This window comes from Prinia subflava, chromosome 2, assembly GCF_021018805.1.
Source record: "Prinia subflava isolate CZ2003 ecotype Zambia chromosome 2, Cam_Psub_1.2, whole genome shotgun sequence".
Taxonomy (NCBI): domain Eukaryota; kingdom Metazoa; phylum Chordata; class Aves; order Passeriformes; family Cisticolidae; genus Prinia; species Prinia subflava.
The window spans coordinates 91846307-91865604 of NC_086248.1; the positions used below are offsets into that span (position 1 = coordinate 91846307).

The window sequence follows — 19298 nt, forward strand, 5'->3', positions numbered from 1 at the left end:
GATATTTGACATCAGTGTTGATTATGTGTTTTGAACCAGCAAATATGCAGAACTGCACTGGCTTGAGCAGTTCACAGGCTTCTCTGGTGACAGCAAAGCTTTCTCCTATGAAAAGTTTCACTGTACCCATACAGTCACAGAGTCTTCAGTCTGCATTTTGGTTTGCAACTGTCCCAATGTTTCATGGTCCTGGCAAACACTCACACATGTCCTTAAACTTCCTGGAAATGCACTAAGGTTTCATTTGGTTTCTTGTTCTTCCAATTTCTCACTGTAACTTTCCTCTTCTACCAAACTGCAGACACTTGTTCATTATTGCACTCCTTCCAATTGTAAAAGCCTACTGTAGCCCAAATCCATTTTTCACTTTACATGCACACAAGGAATAACAACAGGCTGCTAAAGGCACTGCCAGTCCTTTTGCCCTCACAGTAAGCAGCCCAGCAGTGAAGTTGCTTCAAAGGATGCACCTTCCTCAACTGTAAGCCAGAATTTAGCTGAGTTACCTAAATGTTTCCTAGTTCTGTCAACCAGGTAGGAAAGAATTGAATTTCAAACACTCCATAAAAAATTCAGTTCCTGAGTTCAGGAACTGAGTAAGGAACATCCTTACTGAGTAAGGAACATCCATGTGCCTTAGACCTGTGTCATCTATTCAGTGCTATACTTTTCAAAGAGAAGCTGTTCTATACAAGCTGAAGTAATGCTGGCATTACAAGAGGCAGGTAACAGGTAAGTATGAGCTTAATTCTGATTTTGCATCTACCACAAAGTTGCACTTTGAAATCTCAGAAGCAAGTAATAATGCAGTTGAAGAAGGTGAATAGTGCCCCACATCACAGAAACAATGAGGTAGCACAGGATGAAACAGCTGTTAAATAATAGGCAGTCTCTGCCAAGGAAGCAAGCCACAGAATGCTTCCTGGAAGAAAAAAAATTGAAAGAGGTGGTCTGAAAGTGTGACTGAAGCACCCAGAAGAATCACAGCTTTGAGAGGTAGTCCTGTACTTAGACTGATCAAGGAATTCTAGTAAAATCCTGACTTTTTCCTTCCAGTGAGGGAGACCTCAGTGGACATCCAGAAATTCAAAATCACCCAAAAAGACTGACATGACCATGTTGAACAAGAACCTTGGAATATTTTTCCACTGTAATGCCCTGGAGTCCCTTCTTGTTCTTTATGTTATCAAAACACTTCCCTGAGCTCTGTAATGCAGTCTGCCATCTCAGGCATCACAAGCAAGACCAGTTTTTCAAAGTGTACAGCCTGACCAGCCTTGCAGCTGGCAAGCTTGTACAGCCACAATGGAAGGGAATTCATTTTTCTCCATCAGTGAATGTCCTCAGCCTCAAACTACAAAGTGTTGAACCTCATGTCAGATCTATCCCAAAACCAAGCAGATAGGAAAGAAATGCAAATATATCCAAACCTGCTATACTAAAACCATTGTCCCGGTATTTCATCCATCAAGTAACTACCTTATACACATGCCCACCTTTTTCAAAACTATGTAAATACATGTACATAAATTTGGAAGTGTAAGAGGAGAAGCATTATTTACACACTTCCCCTTCACCAGAAATCAAACCAAAACTGTTATTGCAAGCTATCAAGCATTCCTTGTTCTTCAAAACAAAGCTGCTGTACATAAACAACATGACTTGTCAACTGTGTAGCAACACAATATATTTTAGTAGCTTGCAGGTTTTCTCACATATTCCAGTTTTCCATATCACAGCATTATATTTAATTACATAACAATGAACTTCTGCCCTTATGTAACTTGTTGGCCTGAAGTTGCTGCAGCTATCAGGAGGGTATAAATGAAATCTTACAAATGCTTTTAAGAAGATAGGATGCATATATAACATTAGTCTCTTGAATTTTGCCCCATGAATACAGAAAAGAAAAAAAGAGTGAGGATTTCTGAGGAACGCTGTGCTATTATTGAAACAACTACCTCATCTATTGTTCCTAGATTTCTGCATAATTTTCATTATTTTTCCAGTTTTGTGACTACAATACCTTAAACAAGAACTAACAGATTGTTTTTCTGAAGCTTTTACGGTCAACTTACTATTTTTTCTTTTTTACCTCTGCATGGAAAAGAGAAGAAATTGAAAAAAAAAACCTCTTAAGTTTTAACATTACTTAAGAGAAGAAGGACAAGCTTTTATTGTCTTTGACTTTCCATAGTATTAGAAATATTAAAACACAGAAATTAATACCTTATATTTCAGTCACATTTACATGTCAATTCATCAGTAGAAAACCAAAAACTTACAGGACTCAGAATGTAATAAGTGACTTTGTTTTTCAGGTTTAGCCAAAAAAATTCCCTCTTTTGTACAGATTATCATTTCATAGTCAGCACAGACCAGAAGAGCAAAGCCTGTAACCTACACAGTAAAGTGTCCAGCAGTAAGAACAAACCACTAACTTGAAACAACACTGACGTCTAAACGTAGCAATCGTATCTCAGAAGAAGCTTGATTTGACTTAGTGCTGCCATCCAAATGGAAAAAAAAATTATGGTGCTTTTAAGATATGAATCTAAAGAATTAATTCCATACTTATTGCTTAACATCATAAAATTAGTTAGAATTGCTCTAATCTCGAACTAAGGAAAAATCCTGAATCTTCTCAGCAAACAGAGATTTTGCTCAACACCACTAAGTGCATTTAAGCAGAACGATAACAAAGTCATCTTGATGCTTACCCGATCATTGCGTTTTCTTTAATCTGGCCCTCTGTTCCATTTACCATTGGCTCTTGATTTCTGTTTTCTTTTTCTGAAGCATCACTTGAGAGGCCCAATAAAGCTCGCACTCGTTTTGATTTCACATCCAGTATCGTGTCGGTGTAGCCCACTTCTTGTAGATATCTGAAGGAAGAGAACTCATGTTAATCTTCTCTGCACGTCTCACATGAAATGCAAACTTCTCCCTGAACTCATCCTCACTCCCTTAGCTTAGCAAACTACGGTGCTGAGCTAGTGAAACATGCTTGTAAATCATCCTGTACCAGCTGCAGAGGGATCGCCTCTTGCAGTACCAGCCTCTACAGTCACTGAGAAAAAAAAATCAGAGAGCCTAGCAGTCAGAGGTTATACAATACGTTATTCATTCATTTACTAAAATGGATGGAAAAGCACTTTCAATTAAAATATCTACAACTGCTTTATAAAAGTCACCACGGCTGCATGCACAACCATGGTCATTTTATTCTTTGACACACGGAAACTAAATACAAGACGCACCAGATATGTTCCTTATGTAAACTTTATTAGAAGCCTAGAAAACAGGGAATAAAAACCAATTTCTACAGCCATGGCTATTAGTAAGAGTGGTTATTTATGATAGACTAGGCTTGATACAATCTTTGTCTTGCCTTTTCTTTATTCTGCAATGGATCTGCAAAAATTTGTCCTCATAAAGGCTGAACAGCAAAAATCCTAATATGAAAACTTCACAGCTTAAAGTTGGCTATGTAGGTTTAAAGTTGGCTCTTTCATCAATATGCCATGTTGCCCTTGAGAGAAACAGGAGGGAAATAATGATTTAAAAAAGAAAAAGTAAAAATTGGTTTGTGTTCTTCCTCTAGAACACGGAGTTAATAGCACTGAACTGATTAAATTGTCAATATTCTAGACAACTCTGAAGAAGGGAAATGGTATTTTACAGTGACAGCTGTTACGAATCAGGGACATGCACTTTTCCTGCAAGAACATTCTCCTCCAATTATTTAACAATATCATCCACATAACCACATTAGGAGAGAAATATGATTGTTGGCTATAGAAAAATCAAACAAGTCACCTATGCAAAACAGAGTCTGTCAGTAATATGCCTTCTATATTCAGCACCGTGTCACTCTTGTATGAACAGCACTGAGAAGGAATGGCTCGTCCTCAAAATCACTGACCCAAGTCAAGACCACTCTATTTACATTTATCAACATGCATGCAAAGATTTGAGCTCTTGCAAAAGAGAAGCCTGTACAAGCCATCCAATTAATTTAACTTTTGTACAACTCCTTAGAAAAAGGTCTCTTGATTTAAGTTCCAGACCATCCTTACTATCTCAGTACCCTCTTATTTAATCCTCTTTAACACAGCAAACATCACAGCAATTAATTTAGTTATTATGATCACAATTCAAAAATTAATTTAGATTAACAGACATTTGTTTCATTGAGATAAAACAGAGAATTAGAAAACATCTAGTCTAACCTTCTGGATGTTAGTCTTTTCTGCAACTTAATCAAGCCAAACTAAAACTTTTCCTTCTCCAATTCTAGCTGTTTTTATTTTACACAGCTCTTAACAGAATTACTTAGAAGAATTGTGTCTTTTGCTTTTTAATTGCAAAGTGTCATGACCCACTATTCTCCCAAGCAGCTTGTTTGATTATACTCAGTGAAAGAAAAGTAAATGAGATCTTTGTGACTTTACAAGGCTTCTCATCTGAAGCTATGAAATATTAAAATGTTTCAAAAGCCAAGGAAAAGTAGTGCAGAAGCTCAATGAAGTTCATCACACACACTCACTTTTCTTTCAGTGAAATATAACTGAAAAAAATCAAATACCATCACCATCATAGTTCATTAGCTGATTCTTTCTTTGCATTCAGTATTTGAATCCTTTTTTCAACACTTACTGTCTTAACAGCTGTCGTCCTTGTTTCCATATTAGCTGACTGTTTTGTGGTGGCTGAATTTCTGTCTCATTCCCTTCATCTGAAAAAGATTATTTTATTACATTTTTTCCTTTTCCTACTTGCATAAAAGATGCCCATCCACTTGAAAAGACAAATGTGATATGTCTTAAAATGATTAGGAAAAGTTTAATAACAAAATTCAAAGTGCCACACAGCATATCACTGTAGTACTATATATACATAAAGATTTCCAGGTACATCCTACTCTATGAGAGCAAGTTCCACTAGTCCTAACTCCTAAACAGTCCTACTCTACGAGAGCAACTTCCTAACTCCTTTAGGGGAACATAATGACACTCAGTCTGCAGTCCAATTTTTGCTTTGGCCTTCCAAGATAATTGCTGCTCACAATAAGTCTGAATACAAGTATCCTTAACTGCAGCATGATTTACAACTGCAGCACTGGTTTACAACTTCTCAATTTCCTTAATATTTGACAGTTCAACATAAATCAACAGATTTACTTACATCAATTTAATACTTATTTGTATTAGTTTTGTAGAAACAAACAAAAAACAGGGGTAATTTTTTAACCTGAAAAGTTGTTGAAAATTTTCATCAGGTTTTCCCCAACCATAAATTTGTAACCAAATGTTACTACTCCAGGAAAATCTACCAAAAAAAAAATCATGTGACTGTTCTCTTAAGAAAACTATCAGAATGCCAGCAACCAATACCTACACATTTATTCCATATATAGCTTCACAGCCCATGAGGGTGTTTTTTTTTCCTCTCCTCAAGGAGATGCATATGCTTCCCAAGATAAAAGATCTCGGTTTGTTGTCTGAAAGTATATGAAAGTCTCTACAGAACTTGAGGATCTTGTGGTCCAAACACTGAAGGATGAACAAACTTCCTGTGTAAACAAGACTTAAGACCCAGAAAAACCTGTGGTATAGTCCTATGAGTAACTTGATATGTGATGTGGGAAAGCTATTATTGTCATCAGGATGTCATTTACCTTTAAACAACTCAATTAACACTATACAAAAACCCCCCACAACCTACTTAAAGAAGGTATCAAATACTAATCAGAATTCACATGCAAGGAGAGACATACGAATTTTAGACATCTCATATTCACAAATCTATTTAATAGTAACCACAGGAAATAATCAAATGCACAATCATCTTCTGATGACAACTGGACACAGCTGGATCCAACGCACAGCTACCAAAGCTCACTGTATAATTATTAAAACACGACTGAGGTAAATCTGCCTGAAAACTCCTTTTGAAAGCAAAACCTGTTCTTCTAAAGGCACTGTTAAGTACATCCAGAGGCAAGAATTCTTTTCTGCTTAGACTCCTCAAAAATGATGACTGCTAGCAGTAGCAGTGGTTTACAGATAAGAATGAAGAGACTTGCATTATAAGGAAATTATAGAAGAAGATATAGTATATATAGTATAAATAGACTGTATAAATAATTTTTTTTAAAGTATCCCTTTACCAGGAGATTGAAATCTTTCTTCTAAAATTGTGTTACAGACTGGCCAAGAGATTATAAAGAAAACAACAAGGACACGTTCTGAAGAACTACTACCAACATTTCCATTTTCTTTCATGACTGGGCAGAAAAAACAGGGACAGGGTGATGGGAACATACGGACATACAACTCAAGTATCTATCAAAGACAACTTCTAAATAGCATTACAACAAAGCTTCTATTTTAAGTCATCAGTCCAGATTTGATGTGGAACAAAAATACACATTTCTGATAGCTATATATAGAATATTATGGATAAATGAGAATAATGGAATTTTAACTAAAGTATTTCCCCAGTGTTGACTGAGCAGTCTAGACCTCTGCTGGGCAAGGCAGGCCTCGCACTACATTCCCCAGCTGGAAACTGGAGCAACGTGGTGTAGCTGCATCCTGAGAAATTACAAAAAAATCCCACGGTTGTCTAGGATTGTGGTATGACCAGGACAAAGCTTTCTAAAGGTCCAGATACGGATTGAGGTCTTCCACTTGGCAGCACCAAATTCAGTATCTCCTCAGTTACAGAAATAATGCTGAAAATTGCATGAAATAAAATTTCTCAAAAATTTATTAAAATCTTGGACAAGAAGAGCCTGGTGTAAAGCTTTGCTAGTTTGTGTGGAGTTGGATTTTAATTTATTTGGGGGTCTTTTAATGACCCTTTAAGCCCAATGAGGGAAGAATCACCACGGTAGTCAACCAGACCATCCCCTCCACAAACCAAGTGACAGAGACGAGATCTGTAGACATTCTATGATCTGCCTTTACATATAGGTGGTTCCAATTTCATTGTAGTAGAAACATCAGGAGACTGAGGCACAAAAAACATTACCTATTATTCAATGGTTGACCTATAGTCAGATCTCTGTACCTCTTTTTTGTATTTTTTCCCTGAGGAAAGGATAGGGAGATAAAAGGATAAAAGGAAGTAATTTAAATTCTTTATTTCCCCAGTTCAGTGCTTAAATCTATTTGTGTGAAGTAGGAGATGAAAACAAATCAGCTTTCCAGAGACCAAGACAAAAAACTGAAATTAGCTAAATGCATCTCCAATGATCATTTGAATTCTGCAGAGAAATCTCCCATTCAAAAACTCTCACTTATGTCTAATATGCCCTTCAATTATTTTTTTCCTGGAATACCACTGAAGTAATTGAACAAAAAACTATGAATTATGTATTTCATTCAGAAGAATTATCCAGAGATAAAGGGATTCCATTGCTATGAATCTAGTATCATTCTGTTCTAAAATATCCATACACATCACTAAGGGACAGAAAAACTACTCTCTCCAAGAGCAGTCTGCTCATTCGGGTTTGGAGTATTTTAAAAAACTAAACTAACTTGATTTATTAATAGACTCTTAGAGTACTAGCACGTATTTTTGATTTACAAGAGTAAAACATAGTCCTTATTAATTATCTCTTCTCACTGCTCCATTAAGAGACTTACTTTATCAATACTATCAATTCAGCATTTGCACATAACACAGTTAAGTTTTTATTCCAGTAATAAATTCATTCTCAAAATATTCTTACCAGAATCATAGTTTGGTGGCTTCATATCTCCCTGATTCAGTTCTGTGCCATATTTTAATTTGTGATATTTAGCCCTGAAAGGAAACCAAACAAAAAAAAAATCTCTTAGTACATTTAAAGGGTATCTCTAAACACATGTCACCTGTTTGCACTTGAAAAGCCACTCTTTTCTTCTAGGCTAGGAATAAAGCAAACCAAATCATTTCACCATGACTTCAAATACATCATTTTATTCAAGTATTTTTTCCAAGGTTACATGTAATTGCATAGTGAATATTGAGGAAACATACAGAGCAGCTGACTGAAGATTTTACAAAATGTTCTTGCTACAGAAAAGGTTCCTTCCCTGTGGACAGGAGCAACTCTTCTGCTTCCCTTCCCAACCCCCCAGTCTTTCCTTTTTAGTCATCACTATGAAACATTTTTACTACCCATGTCAGTTCAGTGACATCTACTTCATATCTCATCCTGTCACTCCACGAAGCAAACCTCAGTTTTATTCTTCGAAATGCTGTGCTCTCCACCAGCAGCAGGCCCTCAGTCAGAACTGTTCTGAATGAGACTTAGCAATGACAGCTCACACACACCAGTTTCTCTCAAAGCTGCTAGGTCTGCCACTACTTTTGACCAAGTGCAAAAATGGAGACCTCCTTCCAAAAATATTTAGCCTTCAGGAGGTCTAATGTAATAAGCCCCACAAAGCATGCCATACAATGCCAACAAGAGTCACTACAAAATAAATGGAAATGCTTTTTCATCCTAAAGACCGAGTTTGTATAGACTTTTAAATACACATAATAACACCACAGTAGTACAGTATTACACATGCACATGTAACTTATTCAAGATTCATTACAGTAGTCTTATGACACTGCAACAGAAAAAGTGAGGCAAAGGGAGCCTTTACTAACTAGTTTTGCAATTTATTCCCTTCTCCAACACTCACCATAACTTTTTAAATACAAAATTACAAGTTTTATACATTCACAACTGGGTAGAAGAGTGGCACTTAGGCTAGTTCCTACTCTAAACAAAATGCTGAAAACTCAGGAAATGCTGTGTGTGCAGCCTGGGAGTAGTGGCACAATCACACAGCACACATGTCCACACAGTTCAAACACAAATGTACAAAGTGAAGTGTGGGGTAGCAAGGGACAGGTTAGGAAAAAAAAAACCAACCAAACAAAAAACCCCCCAACAAAACCTCCCATATGCAGCAACATGAAAATGAGTTTCATTAGCTCTACTAGGCACAAGGGAGATCTTCCACTTAAAATTTGTTTCTTAAAAAAAAAATGGGTTTGACACTTTGTAATTGCATGAGGCAAGTTTTCACCAAGCTCCCATGACTGTATCAAGAAGGGCTGTAGAAAATATTTTCAAGTTACCTACACCTCTTGATTGCTCCTTAAAGGCCTTCACTATATTACTGTTTTCTTTTGCCTTTTCCTATTTCATCAAGAAAGCCCATTACTTCTAACAAACCAGTGTTGAAGAACACTTGGTAGTTCTTATGCTTCAATATTAACAGTAGTAGCTTCCTACTAATCCAGCTGTGTTTTAATTGTAATAAACATTTAATTCTGACTGAGAAGGGTAAGTGAAGAGTGAAGAAGTGCCTCTTAGGCATAGCAACTTTGAAGATGAAGGAACTAACCCTCAAGAGCCAGAGCACTAAGCTCTAACTCAGCTGAGCAGCAATCAACAAGAAAAGGAGAAAGGATGTGCTTGAAATGTATTAAGAGCAACAGATGAAAGTTAAACATTTTGGTCAGTACAGAAAAGAATAAAGGAGAGTAGAACAAAATCAAAGCTGAATGCTCAATCAAAATATTTACCTTTCCTTTTCCAACTATCCATTTCTTACATGTTACCCTGATAAAACAACTGCATTTCATTATTGTTAAATATTGATGCTATGTATACTTTTCCCCCACCATCACTAATGAAAAGCAATGATTAATCAAGAATTCAGAAATCCTCCACTCTCTTACCAAGCTACCTCACCAACTTTAAACACTGCAATTTTTTATGCAGGCATAAATTCAAGAGACCTTAATGTGTAATCTATTTTGATCTGACTTATCAGAAGTGAACAAATATTAATACTCTGCTCTAGTCTGGATTACTGACATATATTGTGTTCTGCTTCATTCCTTTGAATAATTTCAGGGAGAAGTTAGTTTTGCAGCAGTTGATATTTGCTTTTAGTTCATGGGTTTTACACTAAGTTCCACCATGCTCTATGCGTTCACTGATTTTCTTATCAAGTTTTGTTAATCATTTCCAGCCTAAGTAAAATGTTTGCTAGGTTCACTGAAAGGATCATTCTTTGTATCCTTCCTGCTCCTCAGATCTCATGTTCTCCAAAATCCATCTTTCAAAGATTCAGACTACATTTTTAAAAACTTTTCAGTATAATTATTTCAATCTCACTTTTTAAGTCACTTCCCTCTTAAATCAACAGTAATGGTCTTTTGTCTTACTGACGTTTTCCCCGCTCATCAAAAGCATTATAAAATCATTTCAGCAAAATGAGATTATTCATTCTACATCCATCAAAAAACTGTTAATACCAGGATTTTGTAACTGGTTCCACTTCATAGTGCAAGAGCTTTTAAAGCTTTTGTTGTTATACTTTACTTCAAGAGGATAATGTAGATTACATGGTCTTGTACACCACTGGCCCTTTAAATTCATTTTAGGGCCAAGCTGGACTAAGTTTTCATCTTTTAGAGGACCTGACTTTGTATCTTGCAGGCAGAAACCAGTAGCACTACAGAAAAGGCAGAGGAACCACATTCTAACAAACAGGCAACTGAAGAGATGAAAATCCCAAGAAGTAATCCTTATTTTCAATATTGCTGGCAAAGTTAAAAACAAAGTTATAGAGCTCTGACTGCACAAAATGACAAAAAACCCCAATGCTATCATCAAATCTGAATTAAATTCAATTGCCATCAATTCAGGTCTCTGAGCAGGACACAGACTCGAAACAGAAACATGAGCATCATGCCAGAGTATGTGACACACTGAACTCATCTTCAGTTGTGGTCATTTTCTAAAGTTCAGAAAAATATTACAAAAAAACTCCCATAAAATCAATATAGACTGTTAACAGGCCATCTAGGGAATATTTTCTACACTTCTTCAAGCAGTATGAGATTTATTATTAGACACTTTCTTATGATACAGCTGCAAATGTCACAGGTATGAAAGATAAACAATCTTCTTTCTAAAGTGTACTAAGAAAAGGGCTGAACACCATGACTCAGACTCCAGGACTAGAAGGGAGTCTTGACCCTTCAGATATACATACTGCAATCAAAGGCTATGAAACTCTTCACAAAACAACCTTTAATTCTTTTTTACATAAATTCAAAATATCACTTATTCCAATAGCACATTTTAATTTAATCTGTTTTTACAATGATAGAATTTATCCTGCCCACCTGTAATGCTTAATATTTTCACTTTTTCAGAAATCACATGATCCACTTATTAAAAGCTTTAAATTGATCTTCTGCAGCTCACATTGAACTCTAGCTCACACATCCCCGTAGTGTGATACTACCATCACAAAAAAGAGATGAAATATTTTTCCTGTAAAAAAGTATAAACTGAAATGAAAATTTTGTCAACCTTTGTATCATCTGGTCAAAAAAAAAAAAGGACAGTTGTTTGATGTCAGAGAGAAAAAGAAACATCTCAAAGATATATTATCTGAAACTTGTTCGACTTCAATAATTTATCTCCCATTTCTGAAAATTACATATGAATTGTTAACAGCATGCAGAGATAGAAAAATGATTTGAAAATAGCTACCTGAAGGATACAACTTTACAGAAGGTATTTTCTATCTGAAGACTAGCCTTCCAGTTATTTAAAAGAAAGCTATTTTAGCAACTGTGAAACTATGTTGGTGGGTAGATGCCCTTACTCAGATAAGTATGAATATTACCACTGCTCTGGCTTCTGCCCTTCATTACCCAATTCTCCTCTTTTGATTAGCAGTATTTTCATTAAACTATGTGTCTTCTATTCAGTGCTTGGAAACATTCAACATGGCTGCCACAAGACTTGCTCAGGAAAATGCTAAAAGCCTTCATCCAAATTTCCTGAGTGCAATGAAACTTTTGTGAATACTTCACACAGAAACAAGTTTGATTCCAGTCAAAAAAAGCCACTATTTCTTGGAAATATCTGTCGCCAGACCTGAAGCATCTGATCCAGCTGTGCTGAGGGAGCCTGCCAAAACATCCGTAGAAGATCTGGGAGCTGCCGCCAAATCAAGAGACATAAACAAGAACGACTGCCAGGAACAGCACGGCGAGATATTCTACCCAGGGGAGAAGGCGCCAGCCTTGCACTGATCAGACACATCAGCGCAGAAAACAACATAAAATTAAATCAACTGTTTCTAGAGACATGGCCTGGGAGTCCAGCTCTTCGGCTGAAATATGTTAAGACAGGAAGTGAGCTAGACGAGCTGAAACAGGACATGAACTTAAGAGAAACAGCACTAGGTTTCAGCTAGCTCCTGAAAATCCAGGGGCACCAATGCAATCTACTGGTGGTGGAGCAAGTATTGATAAAGTCGTAAAAAGTAACTCTCAACTCCGAACAGCCTCACACTGCAATCTACTGGATAGTGGCAAAACTACACAAAACTCCTGTTGAAAAATGCCAGCACTTAACTATGCACTTGCTCCTTCTAAGCTTCTTGCTATTTCACCTACTAAGACTCTTCAGCAGAAATAACCTGGCTCGCTATGAACACAATAAAAAGGTAACATCCCAATTACTGACATAAAGACTAAGCACTTACCTACATTTGCCAGAAAAACACGACAATCAGTAGTAAAACTTATTTTCTACCTCACCCATGAGAAAATGACATGACATGAAATAGAGAACAGCAACCTGAAATTGTTTATTTACAGTAAAATTTGAAACTATTCCGTTGATAAAAGAAATGCAGAGCAGCCACTATAAAGAACAGCAGCTCACAGAAGCATGTAGCTCAGAAAGCAAATGTTGCTCTCTTTTTTTTTTTTCATGATTTCCTGAGGGCATTGTGAACATGGAGTACTCTGGTCCACAATTTCATATTCTGTTCTGTTACTCATGACTTACTTCATCCAGCTGAGAAACATCTGAAATACTGCACAGCCAGGGCAGAAATGAAAGAACACAGGAACAATTCCCTGCCCCCTCACAGCACACCAACCTTCTCCAAACTTGACAGGAATGTCTTCCTCCTACCTCGTAGGATCTCATTTTCCAGCTCTAAGAACCCAATGGAAAATGCCAGCATCCTGACTACTGCCTGACCTGGCTGACAGCTGCTCTAGGAAAATGCTGGGAAAGAGAGCAGTGCTTCCAAGCTCAGTATGTTGCCGTTCTTTGAAGTATCAAGAAAGAACACTTGCTGGGAGATAATTCCAGCAGAAATACAAGACTATTCCTTCAGAAACTGGCAAACAAAAGTGCTGCTTAAAATTACAAACTCATAAATAGCTGTCTCCAGCACACACACCAGTCAAAAGCATCACATCTGCTTACAGAACCACTGCACACTCGTACTGGAACTGTCACACTGCATCAGATCAGCTGACTGTAGCCTACTGACCTGAGCAACTGAGGCTAACGCCACACACTGCAGAGAAACATGCAACATTAAAGATACAGATGTAAAAATGTAATAAGAAGCCACAAACTGTTTTTTCCTAATCCCAGCAAGGACTACTGCATTAAGTTTTAAATGTCATGACTTAGGTGGATTTTACAGGATAAAACTGGGGCATATTTTCACCAACCATACAGAAGCCTGATTTTTGGGGTTTTTTTGTTTGTTTGCTTTTTAATGTTACAAAGTTTCCCTGATATTACACAAAAAATGTATTTTACATATTTTGATGATTTTAAATTGCTAACTTCTCTGGGTTATGAACATGAAGCGTTAGAGATACTTCTACGTGATCAGGAATAGTTCCCCCAGTTTTGAAATACAAGAAATCTTCACAGAATACATGTAATTTAGAGTATATCTTTAGCTGGACCGACAACACTAAGCTTTGTAATCATGCTTCAAATGTAAGCCCTTCCACAGCCATAAACAGCAAACTCCATTACGCATACGTTTTTTATTTTTCTGTGCTCTTTGATGTAAGATCAGTACCGTGACAAGGCCTGGGCAAAAAGAGTATCTACCCTAAGCATTCCTCCAAGAACTCCCCAAAGCAGAAGAAAATACACTGGAGCCCTGGGGCTACTGCTGGCCAGAACCCTGGCTGCATCTCCCTGCTAGCAGATTAACTGGTTGCTACCAGAAAGAGACAAACTGGAGGGTAGAAACATGTCTTGTGCTAAAGTAGCCCATATAAAATGAGCAAATCTAAATGCAGTAATGTCCTAATAATTAGTGTCCTTTTAAAATTACCTACAGTGATATTCTACTCCTCATTTGCATATGTGTATATTTTTAATCTTATTTCTACTAAACAAACTATTTCAGAGGCTTATTTTATTGAAGCAGGAATTATCTGATAGGAAAATGATAATGCAAGCACTGACTGCTTTGCAGCAGTACCATAAATATATTCTTTATTCAAGAATTTTAAGACATTTCACTGTTAAAAGAATTAAACTAAACTTGGCCTAAAATAGATCAGTTGAACAGAGAGATTTCTGAAAACTTGATTAAAGAACAACTTGCTTGCCTCAAAGGTTAGACTAACAGGCAAGTATACATAAGAATAAAACGGTAAACTGGGGACTTGAACTAAAATGTCCATGAACAAAGAAATACACATTTATTAACAGGAAAACATAAACATTTTTTCAATCACAATGTTAACCTCCAGAAGATATTCTTGTAGAATCTATCATACTGAAAAGACTAAAAACTTCACAAGATTAAAAGCCATACTGTTTTAGCTATTGTTCTTATCATAATGAAGACATTTAGTCCAGTGGGTTTTTTTGGTACAGTAAAACTTGTCAATCTGAGAACTGAGTAGAGACAGAAAAAATATTTCTTAGGTTTCATCAAATACAAAGGTAAAATTAAGTCTTCAGCATTTCCTCATCACAAAAGCAGCATACCTTTCCTGTTTGAGCGCGTATTCCAGCATTTTGATTCTCCGCACTAGATCCTTCTTCAGATTTTCTTGTCCTTTCCTTTCACCTTGAAGAAAGGCAATCTGGGCCTGCAAAAGGAAGTGCTCAATTTACAATCTGCTTCCTTGAAATCCTTCAGCATAGCTCTTAAGTGTGTGTGTCTTCCCAAGTTATTTTAATATTCATTTGTAGAGTTCAAAAGGAATTGGCTTATTATGCTTCATAAACATTAAACACTTACAAAAACCACTGTACAGATAAGGCTTCTAAACAGCATGCTCACTACAGATCAAAAAGAAAAGGAAAGAAAAAAGATAAGAAATAAAGCAATTTCAGTTTGTTTTCTCTCTTGGATAAACATTCAATAAAGGATAAGGAATGGATAAAATAAGCCTACAAAAAGCCTTCAGCAGATAAAAGTATTTACCAACAATAAGGAAGAGAAGATGATAAAGTATTTCTGCTCATTAACTGAAGTAGTGCATAATTAGGGTGTAATTCTATAGATACATGTTAGATACATGACACTAGTAAAAAATCTGATGTAAACATGTTCAGCTAAAATAAGAAAGAAAGAAAAATAAAACCCTGTTTGTAATACAGGGTTAAGTGTCAATTATGATACTTACTAAAATAGGTTAAGGAAAGTTCTCCAGAAATACTGTAATTAAGAGAGGAAGAAAAAGGAAAACAAGAAGTATTTTGGTGAGGGTGACAAGGAGAGAAATGGTATATAAGTAAGTAAAAGTCAAATAAAAAATAGATAGCTAACCTCTATCAACTTCCAGCACAAGTATTTAGTTGCCTGTGAAAAATCTCCTTTAAATAGAAAACTATGACAAATATAAGATATTAATTCCTAATCATAAGGGAAGAACTACCTGCTTTTGTACCTACTGCTCAAATCAAGAGGCAAGTTCTTGTGCTTGCTCAACTCATAAATACACTTCTAGGCAAAAATACCTACAGGCAGTCCCCACTTCATGCCTCAGCCTCACCTGCCACTTCCAGGATCAGAAGCTTTCTGCACCTCTACAGCTCTGTCTCCAAACATCTCATCTGTCTCTTGAGAAGCACAGACAGGATAAAAGGCAATTGCTCTACACCATCAGCTGTTGAGTATGAAGACCTACATGCCTTTCATTTAAATAAATGCCCAGGAAAGACAGGGATTAAAAAGGAGCAGGAATATCCTACCCTCACCTGTCACAACCTTGCAAGCAGTCCCAGACATTTTAGTTAATGGAGATAGTTGCTTTCAAAGAATCTGACTGCAGATTTTTACCCCAAGGTGAGAAAAAATGGAGTCTGTAAACGTCATTTTCTCTTCAGCAACTATAAAAGGAAGGCACACAACTAACTTGGTTGAATTTTGGCAATCAGGCAAGATGAATCTTACTCTGAAAGCCCATTTGTTTGTGGCCAGCAATAGCAGCTGTTCTAAAATATCACACCAGCTGACATCACTTCATTGCTCAAGTACAGCCAATAAACAGCTTGACAGACACCTGAAGGATCTACACTGCCAGTCACCAACTAGACTAGCCAGTTTATGACGAGAGAAAAACACGAGCTGCTCTCCAACTAAGTCTGTCTTCACCTTCAACAGGGGAAATACATTTGAATTCCAAAAAAAAAAAAAAAATTCAACTGAATCAAAAGGAAGATCTCTCATTCTGGCCTCAAGAGCTACAATCGAATTCTAAAGTCAATTTCATGCTCAGGTTTAAAGAAAGGAACAGGAGAAAGAAATGTTGATGCTGGAGTCAGCATTTCCTACCCTGAGCAATGTAACTGTGTGAGAAGCATCTCAACTCAACAAGGTCAGCATCCCTCCCAAGAGGAACATCTCAGGCTCACAGAACTTAGTCTGCAGTAACGGCACAGACACACAGATTCTCACTCCCCATCTCCACGTAGGCCCAGTGGAACTAGACACGTGCCCTTCCAGTCAAAGGAGAGAGAACACCAAAATGCACTTCTGAAAACAGAAACCATGATGTAAATATGTACTTGGCTGGAATGAAGATCATCCAATGCCATCAGGACACAAGCTGAAGTGATCTATTATGTGACCTGCTGCCTACAAGCAATTTCCGGCCAAGAATGAAGTGACTGAACACGCTGGAATGAAGCATTTTTACCCAGAAGGTTGGCAAACAACGCGGCTCACACACTGCTATACTACAAAGGTCAAAGCAGCATTACTGTGCTAACAGTTGAGGCTAAAGTCATCCTCCACTGGTAGCAGCCTAAACTAAATTTAAAAATGCAACTTCTCAGTAGTTTTAACAGCTTCCTTTTGTAAGAGGGAGACACATAAATGGATTTGATTAAGAAATATCATATGACACCTCCTTCACGTGGACATCTTTTGTTGTCAGTAATATGTCCATGCTCTTAATGATGTCTTAGAATTTTCCTTTTTCCTGGAGTTTGAGGAAATCCTTGTGTTTCTTACTTAAAACGCATGCAGCAACAACAGACGAATCCTTAGCCCAAGTGCCATTTCTCTAGCCCTACATCCTTATTCCTAGGATCCTTCAAGGTTAATAAATATATACTTTACAGATAGGTAGCTTTACTGGTACTTCAAGAAACTGAGAATAATTTTGCTCTCTCCTGGGAGGCTACACGGTATCTAGCATAGTTTGTTCATGCTTTTCTTCAGAGTAGCATCTTTATGCCTAATACTATTTTTGAAGAATTCTGGAAATAAGAATACTTAGATTTGGTCATTTTCATAACAGAGAGAAATATTCCCTCTCTTTTCCACAAGATGTTAGCAACCCTTATCCCTCATTTATATATGTACTGAGTAATTACAATTACATTAGCCTCAGTGGACAATAAACATCAGTTGTACATGTAAGCTTAAGTGTTATTTGAGAAAATCTCAATGATGATATTCAGGTTTATTTATATTGCATGTAACGACAGTATTAAAATAATACCTGGTATTTTACACTAAGAATAATACTCTAACAGTTCATATGTCTTAAGTAGATTTCATTCTTTAAAATTTAATTCTTTTGGCAATTAACCAAAAATATGCAAAGGAACCTGAATGTTCAGACCATAAAACAAACAGAAACACTGCAGATAAATGTAAACTGAATAAACAAGTACAATGAATTTAAATATCTAAAATGACAAATTGCGACACGTAGCAGTATTTTTGCAGTCTCTAGAAAAATACAGTGGTGACTGTAGGATCATTATTTCCAATTAAAATACAGACAACACCTATCTAAATGTCTGTGCAAATATTTAATGTGCAGGAGGTCTGGGTTGAAACAAGATGAAAATTGTAACTGAACTGCACAACTACAGTTTCCTTATGTTTTGGGTATAAATGACACAATTTTACCAATAGACTGAGACTCCACAGGTGACTTCCCATGGCTGCAGCTTTAACCCAAGTCAAATCTGAAGCCTGAGCTACACCTGAGGGAGTAGAGGAGCAAAGGAGATTACCTTGCACTTTGAGTAATCTGCAACACTGTTCTACACTTGTGTTTTGGCCACTCCTGGGAAAGTTTGCCAAAAATTTCAAGAATTCACAAATATTCCCAACAAACTGGTTCTGCGACAAGTGACCTCCTGGGTAATAAGGTTAAAACGCGTCAAGTTGTAAGGCAGTCTTTGCAAACCTCAAAATCGCCTTCAGGGATCACGCAAAACCTCATATTGTTCCTTGCCTTATGGGTGGGGCGCATCGTCTCCACAAAGCACCCGGCCCCGCTGGCTCCACAGCAAGAATCAAGGCAGGATCCGCCTCGAGTTTATTCCAGGCTAAGTGCTACAAGTTACTGTATCCAACTCAACTGTAAAATTAAAATCAAGAGAGAAGGAGAAACAAAACAAACAAAAACCCCAAATCAAACCAAGCAAAAATAGCCACCACAAAACCAGGGAACACTGGAAAAAGACATGCCTGGAACAGTCTATTTCAGCTGCAATTGTTGGGTCCAGTATTTTTTTTTCCATTTTATCTCACTGAATTTTTTTGTATGACAAACTGCAACATAACCTAGAAGTGTCATACACATCCAGTCTACTTTACAGCACTGTAGCTACCTCAACTATTCCAATTCTCCACTATGAGGTTTCAAAAATAACATTCACTCTTTAATTTAAAAAATTTTCACAGGTAACGACACTATTGTTTCACAAAATTCCCCAAAAGACTGATGTCACATTACTGTGAAGTAGACAAAAAGGTGAGAAAATGTTTTGGGTAGCAGCAGGCTAGAAACAACTCTTTTTTAAAATGTTGTTGACTTCCTAATACAGGCTTAGCAGCCATATCAACATAATTAACTAATGAAATCACATCTTAACAAGTCCAGATTTTACCAATGTTTAAAAATTTACATTGAAATTTATAACTACTCAAATCAGCAACCACAACAATAAGCATGTTTAAAGT

The 19298-nt window shown here is 36.8% G+C and overlaps 1 protein-coding gene across 3 annotated transcripts in view; it reads right to left on the reverse strand.

The window, feature by feature from the left end:
* STRN (striatin) overlaps positions 1 to 19298 on the reverse strand; it is a 68805-nt gene that overhangs the window by 40825 nt on the left and 8682 nt on the right. For all 3 annotated transcript variants that reach the window (XM_063391013.1, XM_063391012.1, XM_063391014.1), the window contains exons 2-5: positions 14852 to 14955; positions 7745 to 7818; positions 4660 to 4738; positions 2721 to 2885 (exon numbers count right to left, since the gene is read on the reverse strand). In XM_063391013.1, the coding sequence (XP_063247083.1) occupies positions 2721 to 2885; positions 4660 to 4738; positions 7745 to 7818; positions 14852 to 14955 (422 nt within the window). The remainder of the gene's footprint in view (positions 1 to 2720; positions 2886 to 4659; positions 4739 to 7744; positions 7819 to 14851; positions 14956 to 19298) is intronic.